Source organism: Mya arenaria, chromosome 9 (genome assembly GCF_026914265.1).
Source record: "Mya arenaria isolate MELC-2E11 chromosome 9, ASM2691426v1".
In the NCBI taxonomy this organism is placed as follows: Eukaryota; Metazoa; Mollusca; class Bivalvia; order Myida; family Myidae; genus Mya; species Mya arenaria.
The window spans coordinates 47,827,071-47,847,062 of NC_069130.1; the positions used below are offsets into that span (position 1 = coordinate 47,827,071).

The window sequence follows — 19,992 nt, forward strand, 5'->3', positions numbered from 1 at the left end:
ATATTAGAATTAAACTAATCAATTATTCGATTTCTAAATATTCATATTACAATATAATTGCATAAAATACCTTTTACTGGATTTTCAAAGACGTTTATTTGTAAACTGAACACCATTGATATGTAAATTGAAGTGAATGATTGAACGATAAAAGTAAATATTTCTAAACGCTCGACTGAGTGAGTAAGTGAGTGCGTGATTAATTAAGTCACTATATGTTACCTCGATTTTCGGGTTTGAGTTTTTATTTTATCAAAATAAAACTTCATACACGCAAAATGTCACTTTATCTCAAACAGTCAAGTTTTTTGTCTTGCTTTCAGAACTATGGCTTCCTACGACGCCTACGGTGATTACCATGGAAACTATACCGATCATTCGTACACAAACGGGGCGAATAACACCGACCAAGAAACACACACACATTCACAGTACGACGACTACCACTACAGCTACGATGATTACAACCTGTACTCATTCGACGACTACGACATGTTATATGACGATCATATATACGAAATATTCGACTTTGAAATCGTCATTTATGGATATCTGTGGCCAATTCTTGTGATTTTCACCGCGTGCTGTAACTTGCTAGTGATTGGTGGATTTTTGAGGAAGCGCATGCGCAATCCGACGAACCTCATTTTGGTGTTCATAGCGATTTCTGATTCGTTGACAGGAATAGTAACACTACCAGCGACATTTTACGTGTTTTCCGGGAAACATATTTTTCTAAGCAAAGACTGGTGTAACGTGACAATGGTCACTAGATTGTATATATCTAGAGCCTTTCACACGATTTCCATTTGGCAAACTGTGTTGCTAGCAGTTCACAGATTTCTCCAAATACGCCACCCTAATCTTGCGTCACGGTTATGCACGACCAAGAAAACGCTTGCTGCAGTTGGAATTATGTACCTGGTCTCATTTCTCCTACATATGTTCCATGCTTTTGACATCAAGACCAACGGTGGGTTTTGCCAATGGGAGTTAAGAAAGCCTTGTGGGTGGGCATGCGTTTATATTTGGGCAAGCCTCATTCTGAATCACGTGCTGCCGTGTGTCATTCTCGTCGTTCTTGCCTACAAAATGTGGAAGTCCTTACGTAAACTCAACGTCAACGTCTCAAACAAAACCGTGCGCGAAAAGAAAGAACGGGCAAGAAAGATAACTCTGGTGGTAGTCCTGATTTTAGTTATCTTCCTTGTGCCTGAGCTTCCATATGGGATCTACTTCCTTATTACGATGATATTAAAATTAGTCAAGGGCAAGATCTTGCCGTTAAAAACCAACCGTGCAGTTCACACTGCCTATGAAGTTCTTCTGGTCTTGAGTTTTCACCTTAACTTTTGGGTGTATTGTGCGATGTACAGGAGCTTTCGAAAAAGCTTGAAAACCATTTGCAGAAAACTGCAATGCCAACCCGAACCACCGTTTCACTCAGAAGAGAATATGACGTCATCAATAAACAAGGATTATGAATTAGTCGGCATGACGTCAGACACTCAGCAAGAAAACATATGAGCTAACACTCTGCTATTTATTGTGTAATACCCAAACAACATTTTATCAGAAGTTATTATTGTGTTATGTATATCAAGCTGTATCTTTAGATACTGGTGGCGGAATAAAGAAAATGTGCATGAACAGAAACTCAAGTTTGAAAATCATCATTTATTGTATGCTTTCCGATTGAGATTTATCAGAGAAATAAAAATGACAATTCACTGTTTCAATCAGTGAAAATAACAATTTAATATTTTAGCTGCGTAACAATATCAACGGCGTCATATTCGAAATGACGTTACATTCACAAATTGGCGCACTTTTCTAAAAAACTACATTTAAAAGTCATTTAATATCGCTTGAGGCATATAATAAATAAAAACGTTTGTTTTTAGTGTAAGATCGCAATATATTTCACCTCGTGAACACCAAATAGTCATGTATAGTTTTCGGTGCTCACTCGGTGAAATATATTACGATCTTACACAGAAACAAAAAAAAACAGAGGAAGTACCTCTCTGTTATACAGTTACATTTTCTTCCCATATATTAATTAAGATAAACATCATACCATCATCGAAAGACTTGACATTATATTCTAAGAATAAATAGATCTCCCTGTATATAATTCACAGTTTCAAATTTCCGCTAGTACTTGGTGTTAATTAGTCAATTGTATTTACGATGTGCATGCGTTTAAGGAGAAGGACTCTTGTTCAACATGTTTGGACTGCTTATAAATAATTAAATATATGTATGTACCATTTTGGAATGGAATTCAAACGATAAGTCAAGTTACAAGTTAGACATGGCCCACAAGACTAGACGATATCCATTAAGAAGGAAGTATTCATTGAAACAACTAATTTATATTTGGGTTATTAAAACACACGTGATACACCAGATTGCTACAGCTTGGAATTAGCTTGAGGAAGATACATGCGGAAGTTAATTTAAGCGTTAACTTTATTGCTTTTGTAGCTCTTGTTGGCATGTGGTGCATGGTAATTACATGATATACATGTAGCTTTGTTAAAGCTGCATTCTCACAGATTGAACGATTTGACAACTTTTTTTATCTCTTTTGTCTTGGAACGAGCCACTTTATGTAAAAATGCATGGAAACCAGTGATGTAAGACTGCTGACAATGTCAGATCGCAGATATTCATATTCAATATGTATGCGAAAAGCTACAGAAACACGCTTAGTAGCGAAAAGTTTAAACATAAACCCGGTGTAATGGCACTGGGGACACGCCAAAGACATATGACATAAAATCACAAACAAGAAACATGAAAGAACAGCACAAAACTCCACTAGCATAGTTAAGTTATTTTTTTTTATGTTTTATGCACTTTTACTAAACCTTTGGTAACGCGTTTGTCCATAAAACATTAATTTTCGAACGTAAGTATGAAAATCTACGATCTGATCTTTTGTCAGCAGGCTTATATCTCTGGTTTACTGATATTAACGTAAATAATTGGTTCATTTCAAGATAAAAAATATATATAAAAAGTTGTCAAAACGGTAAATCTGTGAGAGTGCAGGTTTTAGTTTTCAAAATCGGTAACTCCTATTTTTATTATTTATTATTATTATTATTATTGTTATTATTATTGTTATTAGTAGTAGTATTTTTAGTGTTATTATTATTATTATTATTATTATTATTTATAAGACGATGTAAAGACTTTGATTTAATGTTTTCTTTTGTGTTTCTTCACTGTATTTTTGTCTGTTTGTTTTATTTTATTTTGTGCCATTCAACCCCTTTCGCTTCTCCTTGTAGTTTCAATTGAACTGTATTCAAGCTGCACTCTCAGTGATTTACCATTTTTACAACTTTTTATTTTGTCTTGAAAAGAGCATCTTTTTTGCGTAAATATCTGCAAACCAATGATATAGGATTGCTTACAAAAAATCAGATCGTAGATTTATATATTTCCGTTCGAAAATTAATGATTTATGACTAACGGTTTAAGAAAAATGCACAAACCATCAATTTTTGAACTTAAATATAAAAATCTGCAATCTAATTTATTGTCAGCAGTCTTATATAACTGGTTTCCATGGATTTTCGCAAAAATTGGCTCGATCCCAGACAATTTTTTGGCCAAAACGTTCAATCCGTGAGAGTGCAGCTATGAAATATAAAAGTTTAACGTTTTTACCCAAATAGAATAGCTCTAAGTAAAAGCGGAACCCTAACTAGCCCTTCATATTTCTGTAGAACGGTTAGTATATATACTCTCATGTTTAGTGAATGTAATTATTTGTAGACACATGCGAATGGAGTTTTAATCCAATTTCTGTATCATTGTACGCTGCCGGCCAGGTATTGCATGGTTATACGATATTTATGCTTTTTTATGAGGGGTGTGTGTAATTCTAGATATTGTATCTGGGAACGTACGTTATAGGTAAACGCGCGTACTTTTTCCGATTTTTTTCCTAAAATTGAACTGATCGAATAATTCGTTATACAAATTGTTAAGTCATCCATCAAGTGCAATATGAATACAAACAGGCGAACAATAAAATATACTAAATTTTCGTGAAACACGTTCTTTCACTTAGGATTGATTAATATTTGAAAAGTGCGGGATTCACATTGACCAAGACAAAACGGTCGAATTGAGTTATATTGCTATGTAACGTTTTGGTGTCGGAAAAGTGTCAAGAAAAGGCCCAGATTATTCGACATTTGTCTTATAGCCACAAGGACTTGACCATGTGCAATTGAAATACAGTATAGAGGAAAGTTAACGGACAAAAGTCACCCGGGATAAATCCCCCATCTATTTAAATCTATGTTTGAATATTCATCTAAGTGGACAAAAAGCTGCCCCCCTCCCCGGAAAACACATTTTTATGATATACTTTTTTTCCTACCTTTTCTGTTGCTACTTTACCATATAATTATTGTTTCAGTTGTATTACAAAATATGTTATTACATTTTACAACCTTTTTTCTCACAAGTAAACCAAAACTTTTTTCATGGGGAAATTTTGTCCGTCTATTCAAAATTTTGTTCGAGGATTTTGTCCGGTGTGGGTTTTGTCCTACACTGACAGTTACAATAATGCGTGTGTAAGGTTGTTTGCTACGTCAACCATGTATCATAATTTATGTGTTAGCGTTTTAGTCTGGTATTAGAGACTATTGGAAAAGATGACCTATTTATTCGTAGCAAATAGACTTAGAAACAGTAACTTGTTCAGTGTATTTACTCCTGAGATAAAGCAAAGGTACGTTGTTTCCATAAACATATAAGAAGAAATAGCTAGGATAGGTATGCATGCATACTTTTTTTCTATTTGGTTTGTTCAGAATCTGTATACAGTATCATACCCCAGGGACATATATCAAGAGCGTTATTGGACGAAAGAGGGGGTGTAAACGTAGGGACGTTATCTTTTCTCTCCCCCCCCCCCAAGAACATAAATTTATTTTGACTTATAACGTAGGGGGGGGGGGGGGGAGTACTCCCCTTATATTTTGTGTAAAATATTATGTCCGAAATGGGGGATTATGGGCATATTTTGTTACTTTTAACTCCTACATTGAAATTTAAAGTAAACTTGCACGAGTGTGTTACAGAGTACATCTCTTTTTTGGAAAATTTTAAATATTCATTTATAGTGATCAAATTTGAACATGTTCACTCAAACATTTTTTTTATTTTTATTTAGAAATTACTATAAAGAAACACATTCATATCGATTAAAACGGAAACGTGCAGGGTCGGGAGGGCAAAATAGGGTCGTGCGGATAAGAGGAAACAAGTGAGTTTTTACGGCTAACTCAGATGGCTCAAAATGTCCTTAAGATTTATAGGTCGTCCGTCATAATTATGTTCGACTATGACCGGACGTTGCCGATACAGCGTATCTTTACACCTGCTGCTACCAATTGACGTGGCCAGTTATTTCGAGATAGCATATGTAGATAATGGTCAAATAGATCAAGGGAAGATAAAATTGATTAAATCCGCGTACATTCCTCCTGGAAAATATTGATTTATAATCGCAGTTTCATAGGAAACGATAATATTTACAAATCATTTTTTTAACTTTTACAGACAGAGAACATAATGTAAGTTCCTTAACTTTGCTATGTGTCCACAGTCTTTGACGTTGAATTGATAACAAGTGCTCATAACAAACTACGCAAAAAAAGTTTCGTCCTTTAAGTCAAGCTCAACACATAGGTTACTTCCCTTTGCCGTAAATAAATAACCGCCATTACGCATGTCAAGTGATGATTATCAAAATCTAATGACGTCATTCCTTTTTTTTATTTGAATTAAAACTTTATTTTTTTTAATTGAATACAACGTTATTTAGTGTATCTTTAGTAACAAACAATCGGACCCCCTTTAGCTCGAACTCGCTTGGCTCGATTTCCTCGTTGGCTCGCTCTGGATTAAAGGACATATTCGTTAAACAAGCATTTCCGCTTGGCTCGAATTTCCCGAGACTCGAGGTATTTTCGCCGGTCCCCGGGAGTTCGAGCCAACAGGTTCGACTGTATTGGATACATACAAATAAAACACTACTTTTCAAAAAACACTTGTAAGTCTGAAATCCAACTTTATTCTTGGACATCTTGGCGATTGGCTCCTCACTATCTCAGTGATTAACATGAACTCCTATGAGTTTCTGAAAAACATTTTGATAATAATAATCATGGTAAATTATCGTTAGTATACGGCTGAACAATTTATAAATTAGTTTGAGTGTACAATCTCCACAAAGTAAGAGTTAAAATGTTTTTAGTGTTCTACGCTATATGGTACACTGTATATATATATATATATATATATATATATATATATATATATATATATATATATATATATATATATATATATATATATATATATATATATATATATATATATACAGTATAAAATATAAAGGGGCACACTTAATATATATATATATATATATATATAGTGTATATATATATATATATATATATTTAGTGTGCCCCTTTATATTTTATAGTTTGCCACTTTATTAACATATATTGTGACCTTCAACCTATAGTGTGTCCCTACATGTCCCTTTATCAACCTATAGGGTGTCCCTACATTTCCCTTTTTCAACCTACAGTGTGTCCCTTTATCAACCTATAGGGTGTCCCTACATGTCCCTTTATCAACCTATAGTGTGTCCCTTTATCAACCTATAGTGTGTCCCTTTATCAGCCTACAGTGTGTCCCTTTATCAACCTATAGTGTGTCCCTTTATCAACCTATAGTGTGTCCCTTTATCAACCTATAGTGTGTCCCTTTATCAATCATAGTGTGTCCCTTTATCAACCTATAGTGTGTCCCTTTATCAACCTATAGTGTGTCCCTTTATCAACCTATAGTGTGTCCCTTTATCAACCTATAGTGTGTCCCTTTATCAACCTATAGTGTGTCCCTTTATCAACCTATAGTGTGTCCCTTTATCAACCTATAGTGTGTCCCTTTATCAACCTATAGTGTGTCCCTTTATCAACCTAAAGTGTGTCCCTTTATCAACCTATAGGGTGTCCCTACATGTCCCTTTATCAACCTATAGTGTGTCCCTTTATCAACCTATAGGGCGTCCCTACATGTCCCTTTATCAACCTATAGTGTGTCCCTTTATCAACCTATAGGGTGTCCCTACATGTCCCTTTATCAACCTAAAGTGTGTCCCTTTATCAACCTATAGTGTGTCCCTTTATCAACCTATAGTGTGTCCCTTTATCAACCTATAGGGTGTCCCTACATGTCCCTTTATCAACCTATAGTGTGTCCCTTTATCAACCTATAGGGTGTCCCTACATGTCCCTTTATCAACCTATAGTGTGTCCCTTTATCAACCTATAGTGTGTCCCTTTATCAACCTATAGTGTGTCCCTTTATCAACCTATAGTGTGTCCCTTTATCAACCTATAGTGTGTCCCTTTATCAACCTAAAGTGTGTCCCTTTATCAACCTATAGTGTGTCCCTTTATCAACCTATAGTGTGTCCCTTTATCAACCTATAGTGTGTCCCTTTATCAACCTAAAGTGTGTCCCTTTATCAACCTATAGTGTGTCCCTTTATCAACCTATAGTGTGTCCCTTTATCAACCTATAGTGTGTCCCTTTATCAACCTATAGTGTGTCCCTTTATCAACCTATAGTGTGTCCCTTTATCAGCCTATAGTGTGCCCCTTTATCAACCTATAGTGAATCCCTTTATCAACCTAAAGTGTGTCCCTTTATCAACACCTATAGTGTGTCCCTTTATCAACCTATTGTGTGTCCCTTTATCAACCTATAGTGTGTCCCTTTATCAACATATTGTGTGTCCCTTTATCAACCTATGGTGTGTCCCTTTATCAACCTAAAGTGTGTCCCTTTATCAACCTATTGTGTGTCCCTTTATCAACCTATAGTGTGTCCCTTTATCAACCTATAGTGTGTCCCTTTATCAACCTATAGTGTGTCCCTTTATCAACCTATAGTGTGTCCCTTTATCAACCTATAGTATGTCCCTTTATCAACCTATAGTGTGTCCCTTTATCAACCTATAGTGTGTCCCTTTATCAACCTATAGTGTGTCCTTTTATCAACCTATAGTATGTCCCTTTATCAACCTATAGTGTGTCCCTTTATCAACCTAAAGTGTGTCCCTTTATCAACCTATAGTGTGTCCCTTTATCAACCTATAGTGTGTCCCTTTATCAACCTATAGTGTGTCCCTTTATCAACCTATAGTGTGTCCCTTTATCAACCTATAGTGTGTCCCTTTATCAACCTATAGTGTGTCCCTTTATCAACCTATAGTGTGTCCCTTTATCAACCTATAGTGTGTCCCTTTATCAACCTATAGTGTGTCCCTTTATCAACCTATGGTGTGTCCCTTTATCAACCTATAGTGTGTCCCTTTATCAACCTATAGTGTGTCCCTTTATCAACCTATAGTGTGTCCCTTTATCAGCCTACAGTGTGTCCCTTTATCAGCCTATAGTGTGTCCCTTTATCAACCTATAGTTTGTCCCTTTATCAACCTATAGTGTGTCCCTTTATCAACCTATAGTGTGTCCCTTTATCAACCTATTGTGTGTCCCTTTATCAACCTATGGTGTGTCCCTTTATCAACCTATAGTGTGTCCCTTTATCAACCTATAGTGTGTCCCTTTATCAACTGTGTCCCTTTATCAACCTATAGTGTGTCCCTTTATCAACCTATAGTGTGTCCCTTTATCAACCTATAGTTTGTCCCTTTATCAACCTATAGTGTGTCCCTTTATCAACCTATAGTGTGTCCCTTTATCAACCTATAGTGTGTCCCTTTATCAACCTATAGTATGTCCCTTTATCAACCTATAGTGTGTCCCTTTATCAACCTATGGTGTGTCCCTTTATCAACCTATAGTGTGTCCCTTTATCAACCTATAGTATGTCCCTTTATCAACCTATAGTTTGTCCCTTTATCAACCTATAGTGTGTCCCTTTATCAACCTATAGTGTGTCCCTTTATCAACCTATAGTGTGTCCCTTTATCAACCTATAGTGTGTCCCTTTATCAACCTATAGTGTGTCCCTTTATCAACCTATGGTGTGTCCCTTTATCAACCTATAGTGTGTCCCTTTATCAACCTATGGTGTGTCCCTTTATCAACCTATAGTGTGTCCCTTTATCAACCTATAGTGTGTCCCTTTATCAACCTATAGTGTGTCCCTTTATCAGCCTACAGTGTGTCCCTTCATCAGCCTATAGTGTGTCCCTTTATCAACCTATAGTTTGTCCCTTTATCAACCTATAGTGTGTCCCTTTATCAACCTATAGTGTGTCCCTTTATCAACCTATTGTGTGTCCCTTTATCAACCTATGGTGTGTCCCTTTATCAACCTATAGTGTGTCCCTTTATCAACCTATAGTGTGTCCCTTTATCAACTGTGTCCCTTTATCAACCTATAGTGTGTCCCTTTATCAACCTATAGTGTGTCCCTTTATCAACCTATAGTTTGTCCCTTTATCAACCTATAGTGTGTCCCTTTATCAACCTATAGTGTGTCCCTTTATCAACCTATAGTGTGTCCCTTTATCAACCTATGGTGTGTCCCTTTATCAGCCTATAGTGTGCCCCTTTATCAACCTATAGTGTGTCCCTTTATCAACCTATAGTGTGTCCCTTTATCAACCTATAGTGTGTCCCTTTATCAACCTATTGTGTGTCCCTTTATCAACCTATTGTGTGTCCCTTTATCAACCTATAGTGTTTCCCTTTATCAACATATGGTGTGTCCCTTTATCAACCTATTGTGTGTCCCTTTATCAACCTATAGTGTTTCCCTTTATCAACATATGGTGTGTCCCTTTATCAACCTACAGTGCTCCAGCTAAGCATAATTAGCGTGGCGGGGCGCCCCGCTGCCCTTTTATGGCGCCCTGCTGCCTTTTCAAACGCCCCGCTGTGTAAAGGGGTACATTATAGGTCCTATAATGTACCCCTTTCTTTATCAACCTATAGTGTGTCCCCTTTTTTACCTATAGTGAATATATAGTGCCTCTTTATCAACCTATAGTGAATATATAGTGCCCCTTTATCAACTTATAGGGTGCCCCTTTATCAGCCTATAGGGCGCCCCTTTATTAACTTATACGTTGCCCCTTTATCAACCTAAAGTGTGCCCCTCAATTGTCAGCCTCACATATTTCTACTCTAGCTCGGGTCAAAAGGAGGTGCGGTCCGTATCCAGCCAGACGGAAGGGACAGTGACCATTATCACTGTTGGCAACCCAGCCTACCCCAGTAATGTCGTCGGTGTGAGACAGCAACAACAGCAGCAGCAGCAACAACAACAAGTCCCACACAGCAACAGATCCAGTCAGCTTAGTCTCACACCATCATCAAGGTTGGTACCTTTCTTATCGTATGCGAAAGGAGGACACATGCTTTTGAAAATAACTTATTAACAAAAACTATATTTTAGTATAATGTATTATCGCTGACAAGGATAGCGTTCGCTAAAATGAGTGAAGTTAAGACAAAAATAAAGAAAACACCTTTATACAACAAGATACAAGTACATTTCTGGCATTTGAAAAGCATTATTCAATTATAAACCTGTATGTGCATACCACAAATGTTTTTAATTACTTTAGAACGAGTATCGCCAACTCGAGATCACTGAGTGACAGACCAGTCAGCCCGACATCAACCCTGGATAGAGCATCTCTAAACAGCGCACTCACACTGAACAGCAGCTCAGTACTTCCGGTACGGGCCACAATTATCTAGAATGTGCTTATGCATAACAAGCTGAAGTAGATTATTTCATTAAACCAAATTTAATACTTAATTTTGATTTTAATTAACAAAATTAATTTATCATGATTATCTAAAAGATATTTTTCTTTCAAACTCCGAAACTCTTCAAATTCAAATATTACACAAATTAAACCCAAAGTAAAATATTAATCTTAGATCCTGTTGTAAAGGATTAAGGATACTTCAAGGAATGAGGCCAGTAACCCTAAATATTAATTTTCTAGAAACCTTTTATGAGTGTCACGGATTCTATAATCAATATATCCATATAATTGAAGAATTTTAAAGTTTTTTTAAATGAAACGACCTTTAGTCAAATACTGAACAAGTCATTACAGTGTCATTTTTTTAATGTCTTTCCTGCATGAAATGATCCTGCCATTCAAATCTTGCCTGTTGTTTGAATAATAACATTAAGGGTATTTTGGATGGTCTTGACATTGTCCTCATTGTTGTAGTGCAACAACTTGAACCATTGCCATTACTCTAAACTGTTCAATACATTCAAACATCGGTACAACTTAGTCCTCATTTTTCAAGAGACAATATGCAAATGAGAAGCAAGATTGATAACTCTTGCTTAAATGATAATGGCATTTATTGCCCTTTGTTTGGATGAACGAATAACAACCAACACAAGGCACCCATTATTCTCTTGTTTACAGTTCAGTAAAAGCTAACACTAGGCAAACTCGTTTTCCAGCCTGAGCCACTTCGAGATGGTGTTCAGCACTTCTGCGAGAAACACATGGACACAATCAGGAAGTTTATCAGCAGTCTTTCCGCTAGGATTCCCCTACCAGCCAAATGCAGCATTGTGGGTAAGGCAGGACAAGTTCGTAGATGTTGAACATGTACGCCATATGCACTTATTAAGGATTGTAGTTACACTTAAGCAAAATCACAAATTGTGATAAGGTATAAGTAAGGCACGGTAAATTGTCTTATAGGAAGTAATTAGATGGAATAGCCTCGGATAGGACCCATCCTTGTACAAAATATGGCATTGTGGGTAAAATTGGATATGTTGTATGGCCATACACCTCCATGGACAAAGAACAAGTCCACCAATTTCTCCAATGACCTACAAAGTCAAGGTTGTAGGTAATCAATCTATTAAGTTGTTTGTGAGTAGGAATGTGAACATCTAAATATAGTACAAGTTATGCAATAAATGTTAACATATTGGGGTGGTGGAGAACTTTTTCTGCCTTAGCAAATAATGGTGGGGGGAATTTGTCCACCTTTGCAAATATTGGTGGTGGAGTATATATCTACCTATGCACATATTGGTGGTGGAGAGATTTGACGGTCTATGCAAATATTTGTGGTGGGGGAGTTTTGTCTGCCTATGCAAAATGTTGGTAATGGTGGGAATTTTGTCTGCCTATTTACCAATATTGCTGGTGAGGGCATTTTGTCTGTCTTTGCAAATATTGGTGTGTGGGGGGGGGGGGGGGGGTATTTTGTCTGTCTATGTAAATATTGGTGGTGGGGGATTTGACCGTCTATGCAAATATTGGTGGTGGGGGGATTTGACCGTCTATGTAAATATTGGTGGTGGGGGTATTTGACTGTAAATGCAAATATTGGTGGATGGGGATTTGACCATCTATGCAAATATTGGTGGTGGGGGATTTGACCATCTATGCAAATATTGGTGATGGGGGATATGACCATCTATGCAAATATTGGTGGTGGGGGATTTGACCATCTATGCAAATATTGGTGGTAGGGGATTTGACCATCTATGCAAATATTGGTGGTGGGGGATTTGACCATCTATGCAAATATTGGTGGTGGGGGATTTGATCTATGCAAATAATGGTGGTTGGGGGATTTGACCATCTATGCAAATATTGGTGGTGTGGGAATTTGACAGTCTATGCAATTATTGGTGGTGGGGGGATTTGACAGTCTATGCAAATATTAGTGGATGGGGATTTGACCATCTATGCAAATATTGGTGGTGTGGGGATTTGACAGTCTATGCAATTATTGGTGGTGGGGGGATTTGACAGTCTATGCAAATATTAGTGGATGGGGATTTGGCCATCTATGCAAATATTGGTGGTGAGGGAATTTTGTCTGTCTTTGCAAATATTGGTGGGGGGGGGGGGTATTGTGTCTGTCTATGTAAATATTGGTGGTGGGGGATTTGACCGTCTATGCAAATATTGGTGGTGGGGGTATTTGACTGTAAATGCAAATATTGGTGGATGGGGATTTGACCATCCATGCAAATATTGGTGGTGGGGGGATTTGACCATCTATGCAAATATTGGTGGTGGGGGGATTTGACAGTCTATGCAAATATTGGTGGTGGGGGGATTTGACAGTCTATGCAAATAGTGATGGAGGGGACTTTGTCTGTCGCTTGTTGTACACAATTAATCATGCCCCCAAATATAACTCCATCAACAGGAATTAAATAAACAACACAACTAACGCCCAGAAGTTGGAAATAGATATTTTGTAAAATGAATCCAAATTGTGTTTTATTGCAAAATTTAGGTGTTTAAATTATGTATTTTCAGACGGCAGACATAAGCGCTATGTTCGTCTCAATTTCCAGTGTGGAATAAAGGGGACAAATTGTTTATATGGGAAGCAGTTTTTCATCCTAAACACCAAGCTTCCAAAGACCTGGATCCATCTCATGTTCCTGGCTGTCCAGGTATAAAGTCATATAGTGAAGTTATAGTGAAATAATTCGCACTTGTTCCTGGCTATGATTTAAATTATATAGGCAGCAACACTGTATGATATCGTATCTATTTATATACCAAGTCAGCGTCAACCCTGGGCCAGCAGGATTTAAGCTCTATTGCTGGCAAAACTGAATGACACTCTATCTATTTAAAGACCTAGTCAGCGTCAATCCTGAGCCAGCAGGATTTAAGTTCTGTATAAAGCAACACTGTATGATATCTTATCTATTTATATACCAAGTCAGCGTCAACCCTGGGCCAGCAGGATTTAAGCTCTATAGTTAGCAACACTGTTTGATATCCTATCTGTTTATAGACCGAGTCAGCGTCAACCCTGGGCCAGCGCAGGATTTAAGCTCTATAGATAGCAACACTGCATGACTTCCTATCTATTTATAGGCCCAGTCAGCCTCAGCTAAGAGTCGGAAGGATTTATGTATGAGCAGCTGTTAACATTGCTTGGCAGAAAGGAAATGGTGGCTATAAATAGAAATACTGTATGACATTCTATCTATTTATAGGCCCAGTCAGCCTCGGCGTTAAGCCAGCAGGATTTAAGTGTGAGCAGCCTTAAACATTGCTGGGATGCGCTCTACCCGGAGAAAGGAAACAGTGGCTATATCACACTTGTCACCTCATCCTTCCCATCAGCAAAGGTAACATCCCTAATGATCATGTATTGGCGGTAAATAAAGTAAATATATGTGAATGTCTTTGGTTTGCATATATATGCATGTTATTTAAATCCAATTAGAATTTATCAAAAGTGTTTATATCTGTTACTGCTAAAAATATATGTGTCCAAAACGTATTCTAAATTATACATAAAAGTTCTCTCCATTTGAATGGGTTTCCGGACAATTCGGCACCGAACGAATTCGGCATACATACCTTTTCGGCACTAAGTTAATTCGGCAGCGTCAATTCGGCACCATCCGACTGGATACCAAGATAATTCGGCACCGTTTTTTTTTTGTATTTTTTTTTGCTCATGTAATTAAGCATTAAGTGTTTAAATATTTTTCAAGAAAAATAATTATTCCCCGAAATATTTATAGAGCTACTTTATTTTTTATTTTGTTTTCATTTCTTATTTTGTATTCATTGTCATTGATATACCGTAACTTATTTTAAATTGTAAGTACTGGTACAAATATTTTAAAAGCATTTAAATCCGTTGTTTTTTTGTTATACTGAATTCAAAAGGAATGTTCGAGATAACAAACAATATACGTGACATAATAAAAAAGTTAACATTAAAACTTTATGCTGAATCTTTCGTTGTTAAAAATAAATAATAAAAAAACATATGAAAGTATTTTGCAAAAATGTGATAAAAATGCTATGGTTTAATACCCAATTAAATGTGATATTTTTAAAAATGAACTCGTTAAAGTTGATTTTAAACGTAAATTCATTTACACGGAAAGGAATATAATTATTTTTAAAACTTAAATCAGTTTATTGACAAATTGCTTTCTTATGCCGTATGCATCGAATACTTAAATTGAAGATCTTCTTAAACTACTAAAACATAATGAAAATTAAAAGACGACTTTAAATTTATTACAGAGTTATTTGTTGTGTGATGCGATTATTATCTGCAGAAACACATGTCATAGTGTGTCGGCATGTGTCTCGTTAATTAACCCTATCCGTTCAACCCCTGGTGTGAAAATAAATAATAATCTTTAACATACCATTGTTTATTGATAACCATATGGTTTAATTGAGTACACGGGGGTCGCGTGGCAGCCTTTCTTAAGTCAATTGGGGCAATGTGTCGACCCATTTGAAAATGCACAGCGGAGTATCACTCTTTATGTACTAACAAAAATCAAAGTACATTATAATTGTCACAAAAACAAACAAGTGAACTTTAAGTAATAAACCAAGGTGTATTTTTTTTATCTCTGTTTTTTTTTAAAGACAAAAGCTGTATATTAAATAATTTGTTTTAAAATAAGAAAATATGCATTCATTTTGAATACTACAAAATAGCATTTCAGTAAACCACCTAGGTTTAAACAGCCAAATGTTCGCTTGCATCTGTTCTAATTCTCTAAAAATCCAAACCAATGTAAGATATCGAAATGGAGAAAATAGGTTTAACATTGTTTTATGTTTTTACCAATTCATTTCAGATCCATTTGGTGTAAAGTTTTAGCTACACGAAGAAACTTACGCATCGAGGGAAGATCAGCACAAGATCCAATCTTTGCAAACGTTCATGTATATTCAATTATTAACTAAAATTGTATTTGCAAATGACTATTTATGATAATGTATGAATTGCTTTTAAATTTTGAATTACATTTTTGAAAATGAACGTTTCTTGTAATCATTACTTACTCACAGCGCACGCGTTTTACTGACTTTAATTAGAGTTCAAAAAATAAGAAGCAAAATATCCTCCAATAAACAAATGCGTATGCTGTTACAATAAGAACCGCTGTAATAAATTTAGACGTAAAGAAAGATATAGAAAACACAACAAAATACACTGTATAACAAAAAAAACGATACATGATACTCATATTGGATGATCGAAAAAAAAATTGAAAGGCAGTTTAATTGATATAAACGAACCATATAACGAATGCAAGTGAGAACAGTTGAGTTAAAGATAATTTGAATTATGTGCCGAATTGACTATGCTTTATGGTGCCGAGTCGACTGGGTGCCGAATGTGTTGGTGCCAAATTGACTATGCCGAATTCGTTTGGTGCCGAATTGTCCAGTTACCATTTGAATGCAGTCTTATCCAAACATTTTCCAGGACCAGGATGCCTTGCTTCAGGAGCTCCATGGTGACCGATACTTTGATGTGTTCGAGTTTAACGCCCCTCGCAAGTACTGGGCCTGCTTCATGTGTAACCACCCGAAGAAAATGTCTGAGCTGATGCCTGATGGAAGTCCAGTCATTGCTGTATGTTAACAGTTTTTTAAATATTTGAATTTTTAAATCATACTTTAATTGTACTGGTGATTGATGCACGATAGCAATCCAGGCATGATCGTTTGTGAACACTTGAATCTTGCCCGATTTTACTGCCCGCTGGCAGCCCAGTCACGGCTCAGCTGTTTATAATTTAAAAGATATAATATTTACTATTCTCTACTGGACAGGGTCAGTTGAATGAGAAGAAAGGGCGCTGGAAGTTTCTGAAGCGGTGGAAGACCCGATACTTTACTCTCTCCGGCAGCCAGATAACTTACAGCAAAAGTGATTCGTATGTTACACTTTATATTCACTGTATTTTAACTCACATTAGACCTACAGGTAAGTAATTCCATATGTAACACTTTATATAACCTAAATTTAACTGACATTAGAACTTATTCCTATGTGACTCCAAAGTCTAACTGGAATTAGATTGTGTTAGCTGAAGGTAAGGGCATGGTGAAACATATCACCTTGAGATTTTATTCCACTCTGTATTTGTTGTGTCTGCTTGAAGTGAGATAGACATAGTTACCACAACGGCGGTCAACCAGGTGCATGCCAGTGCGTCCGGTTGTATGTCCATCAGTAAGTCCAACTTGATAATGCACTTGGTAATTTTTAAGTGATTTGTCACAAGTGTTCATCATGTGAAGCTTGCTGTTAAGTGCAAGACCAAAGACTTTTCGTCAAAGGTCAATGTCACACGTTAAGGTCATTGGTCAAAATTCCATGTCAAGGACTTATTCAAGGTGAAAATACCTTCATTTTGTCTTGTCCTGGCTGTAATTATTCCAGTAGGAGATCTTATAATAACACAAATGTTTTCCTCTCTAGAGAAAAGAAACGTTACCAGTGCGAGAAATACAGAGTGTGAAAGCTGTTCGCAAAGGCATTCGTGATATTCCTAAGGCGTTTGAAATCTTCACAACAGACCAGAACTATGTGTTTAAGGCAAAAGGCCAACAAAACATTGAGCCCTGGGTACAGTGCATCCATCTAGCTGTGCCCAAGGCTCAGAATGATGGAGAGTGTACTGTTGTGGAAAACGTCACCATAACCATTCCAACCAGACCTCGATCTGCTGTACGCGATACAAAGTTATAGCATTTGTAACACAGTGCACACGCTGTGATAGACAGTGATATTAAGATCTTCAGAACTTTAGATGTAGAATTGCTGTAATTATAACAAAGTGTACATATCTGAATGAATAAAAATGTTAGCATTTTGACAAAGTGCATATACTGTGATACAAAAATTTGTAGTTTGTAACCAAGTACAAACATTATTGATGAAAGATGGTGGACCATTTGTGTCCACTTTCCATTTTTTGGTGTCTTAACTGCTGGTGTATTGTTTTGAAAGTGAATTTTATAATGGTGATATGGCCATGCATTTATTAATGTTAATAGGTAAGTCAGTATTGTATATGTCCACATTAATGAACTGATAATTGCATCTGAAAAAAAAAACCATACATGTAAAAAACCTTTTTTTCCAAAAAATGGTAATTACTTCAAAGCTGTATTTTCTTATTTCAACAAAACGTGGCGCTTATGACGCAAATGGATTATCATAGTAAAAACCCATTGTAAGTTATTTTTATGAAGACAATTTAAAATTAGTATTAATTGATCATGGTAGAATGGAAACATTGTTACACATTTATCAGAAAAGTGGTGTTTACATGTATATATGTGTTTTGTTAAAGTATACATTATTTGTTTTATTCCTATTCGTTTATATACACAATTATCAAATGTGTAAATAAAAGCATACATTGAGGCAGTAATAACAATATTGATGCAAGTTTCAGTTTTGTTTAATTTATAATATTAAACAAAAGGCAAATGTTATCACCAGAAAACCACAATATGTTGACATTCATGTCATGTTAAGAAATGAAAATATTGAATATCCAAGTGCATAATGTTACAATAAAATCATCTCCAGCATTGTATTACACCTACTTTCATGAAACATCATTGAAATGTTGGTTAGCATGGGAAATTATGCATCTGTTATTTTTATGAATTTTCACTTCGTTTAATAGGAGTTAGTGCCCTTTAATTAGTAAAACAGTGTATGAAGTACATATCTTGTGGAGAATTAAGCTTCAACAGTATTGTACCTTCACTCATAAGACTTCATAGGAATGTTGGTCATCACTTTTCGCTCTGTCTAACAAAAGTTAGTTCCCTTTAATTAGTAAAACAGTGTATGAAGTACATATCTTGTGTAGAATCAGGCTCCAACAGTATTGTATCTACACTGATAAGACTTCTTAGGATTTTTGTCATCACAGGCTGTTGCCTCCTCTGTCGCATTTCGCTCTGTCTAACAAGAGTTGTGGCCAATGTCTTTGTTAAGAATTACACATATTGTTATTGCTCTCATCGGATTGTTATTGAACATTGAAGATGGTACACCTGTCATTATTTTCAAATTTCACTCATTATTTCAACAACTTGAGGGGGGGGGGGGGGGGGGTCGGGCGGTTTTCACTGTGGTAGCTCTTGTGTCCAATCGTAATCTAAAATACTTGGTTTTAAAACAAAATTTGGTAGGAAATTGTCATGTATGCTTAAGCAAACATCTGCTAACATTTCGATGTTTTTTTCTGGTTTACATGTGGTGTAGTAAATAATTATTCTAAGAACTACATATATGCAAACTGTCAAAGCATTAAGTGTTGTTTCTATTGAAAACAACACCATTTGCCTATGTTTTCATATTTACAGTGTAAAATGTCAATTGCTGTATTTTATTTAGTAGAACATGGGCTGTATTGCAGAAACCTCTTAAGTTGTTTTTAAGATACATGTAACTAAAATTTGAAATTCTAAATTGTTATATTTCTTTCAAAACCTAACACTTTCAAAGTTTTTTTTTAATTTTAAAGCTCAGTTTCCATCAATTATTGCCAAAATACATTAAGCATATAAGCATGTGCGACATAACAAGTAAGGAAATTCTTGACTGTAAGGAGAAGGCCCATTCTTAAATTGAAATGCCTCTGTAATAGGGCTCCTGTATGGTCTTTGGTGTTGATGTGGCCATTTTTCTTTTGCAATACCTTTTCAAATAGAGGTGCAATATATAACGTTTGTAGAAGTAGTATTAAAATGAATCAAAATTGTTTTGATATCAGAAGCATTTGAAAACACTGCAGCCGTATTTTATACACCATACTAACACTATGAGACTTGATTTTCAACTATTACCCTAGATAAACAACTGTGACAAAACATGCCTTTATCGTTTTTCTAATCTTTATGCTAACTATACTGGTAATGGAAATATTTATTTTGGTATTATCATCTGTCATCAATGTCGACAAATTTTCTTGACATAATAATTGTGATGACATGTTTTCATAATAAAAATAAGCAAATTAAAAACTCATGTTTGGAATTTATTGGTCTGAGATATGATAGGTTTTTTGTTTATAATTGTCGTCGCCATCATGAAACAACGTCATTGTACAATTTTTAAGGAATATTTACACCTCAACTTC

The 19,992-nt window shown here is 35.8% G+C and overlaps 2 protein-coding genes across 10 annotated transcripts in view; both read left to right on the top strand.

The window, feature by feature from the left end:
- LOC128203244 (sex peptide receptor-related protein 2-like) overlaps positions 1-4,711 on the top strand; it is a 29,516-nt gene extending 24,805 nt beyond the window's left edge. For all 9 annotated transcript variants that reach the window (XM_052904563.1, XM_052904554.1, XM_052904560.1 and 6 more), the window contains one exon: positions 324-4,711. In XM_052904563.1, the coding sequence (XP_052760523.1) occupies positions 328-1,527 (1,200 nt within the window). In that variant the 5' untranslated portion in view covers positions 324-327 and the 3' untranslated portion in view covers positions 1,528-4,711. The remainder of the gene's footprint in view (positions 1-323) is intronic.
- LOC128246112 (protein melted-like) lies at positions 4,686-18,923 on the top strand. The gene is made up of 10 exons (XM_052964314.1): positions 4,686-4,762; positions 5,207-5,299; positions 10,213-10,401; positions 10,652-10,766; positions 11,521-11,638; positions 13,355-13,494; positions 14,050-14,184; positions 16,308-16,457; positions 16,658-16,754; positions 17,310-18,923. The coding sequence occupies exons 1-10, from the start codon at positions 4,686-4,688 to the stop codon at positions 17,372-17,374; spliced, it is 1,179 nt and encodes a 392-aa protein (XP_052820274.1). The 3' UTR covers positions 17,375-18,923.
- Positions 18,924-19,992: the final 1,069 nt, after the last annotated feature.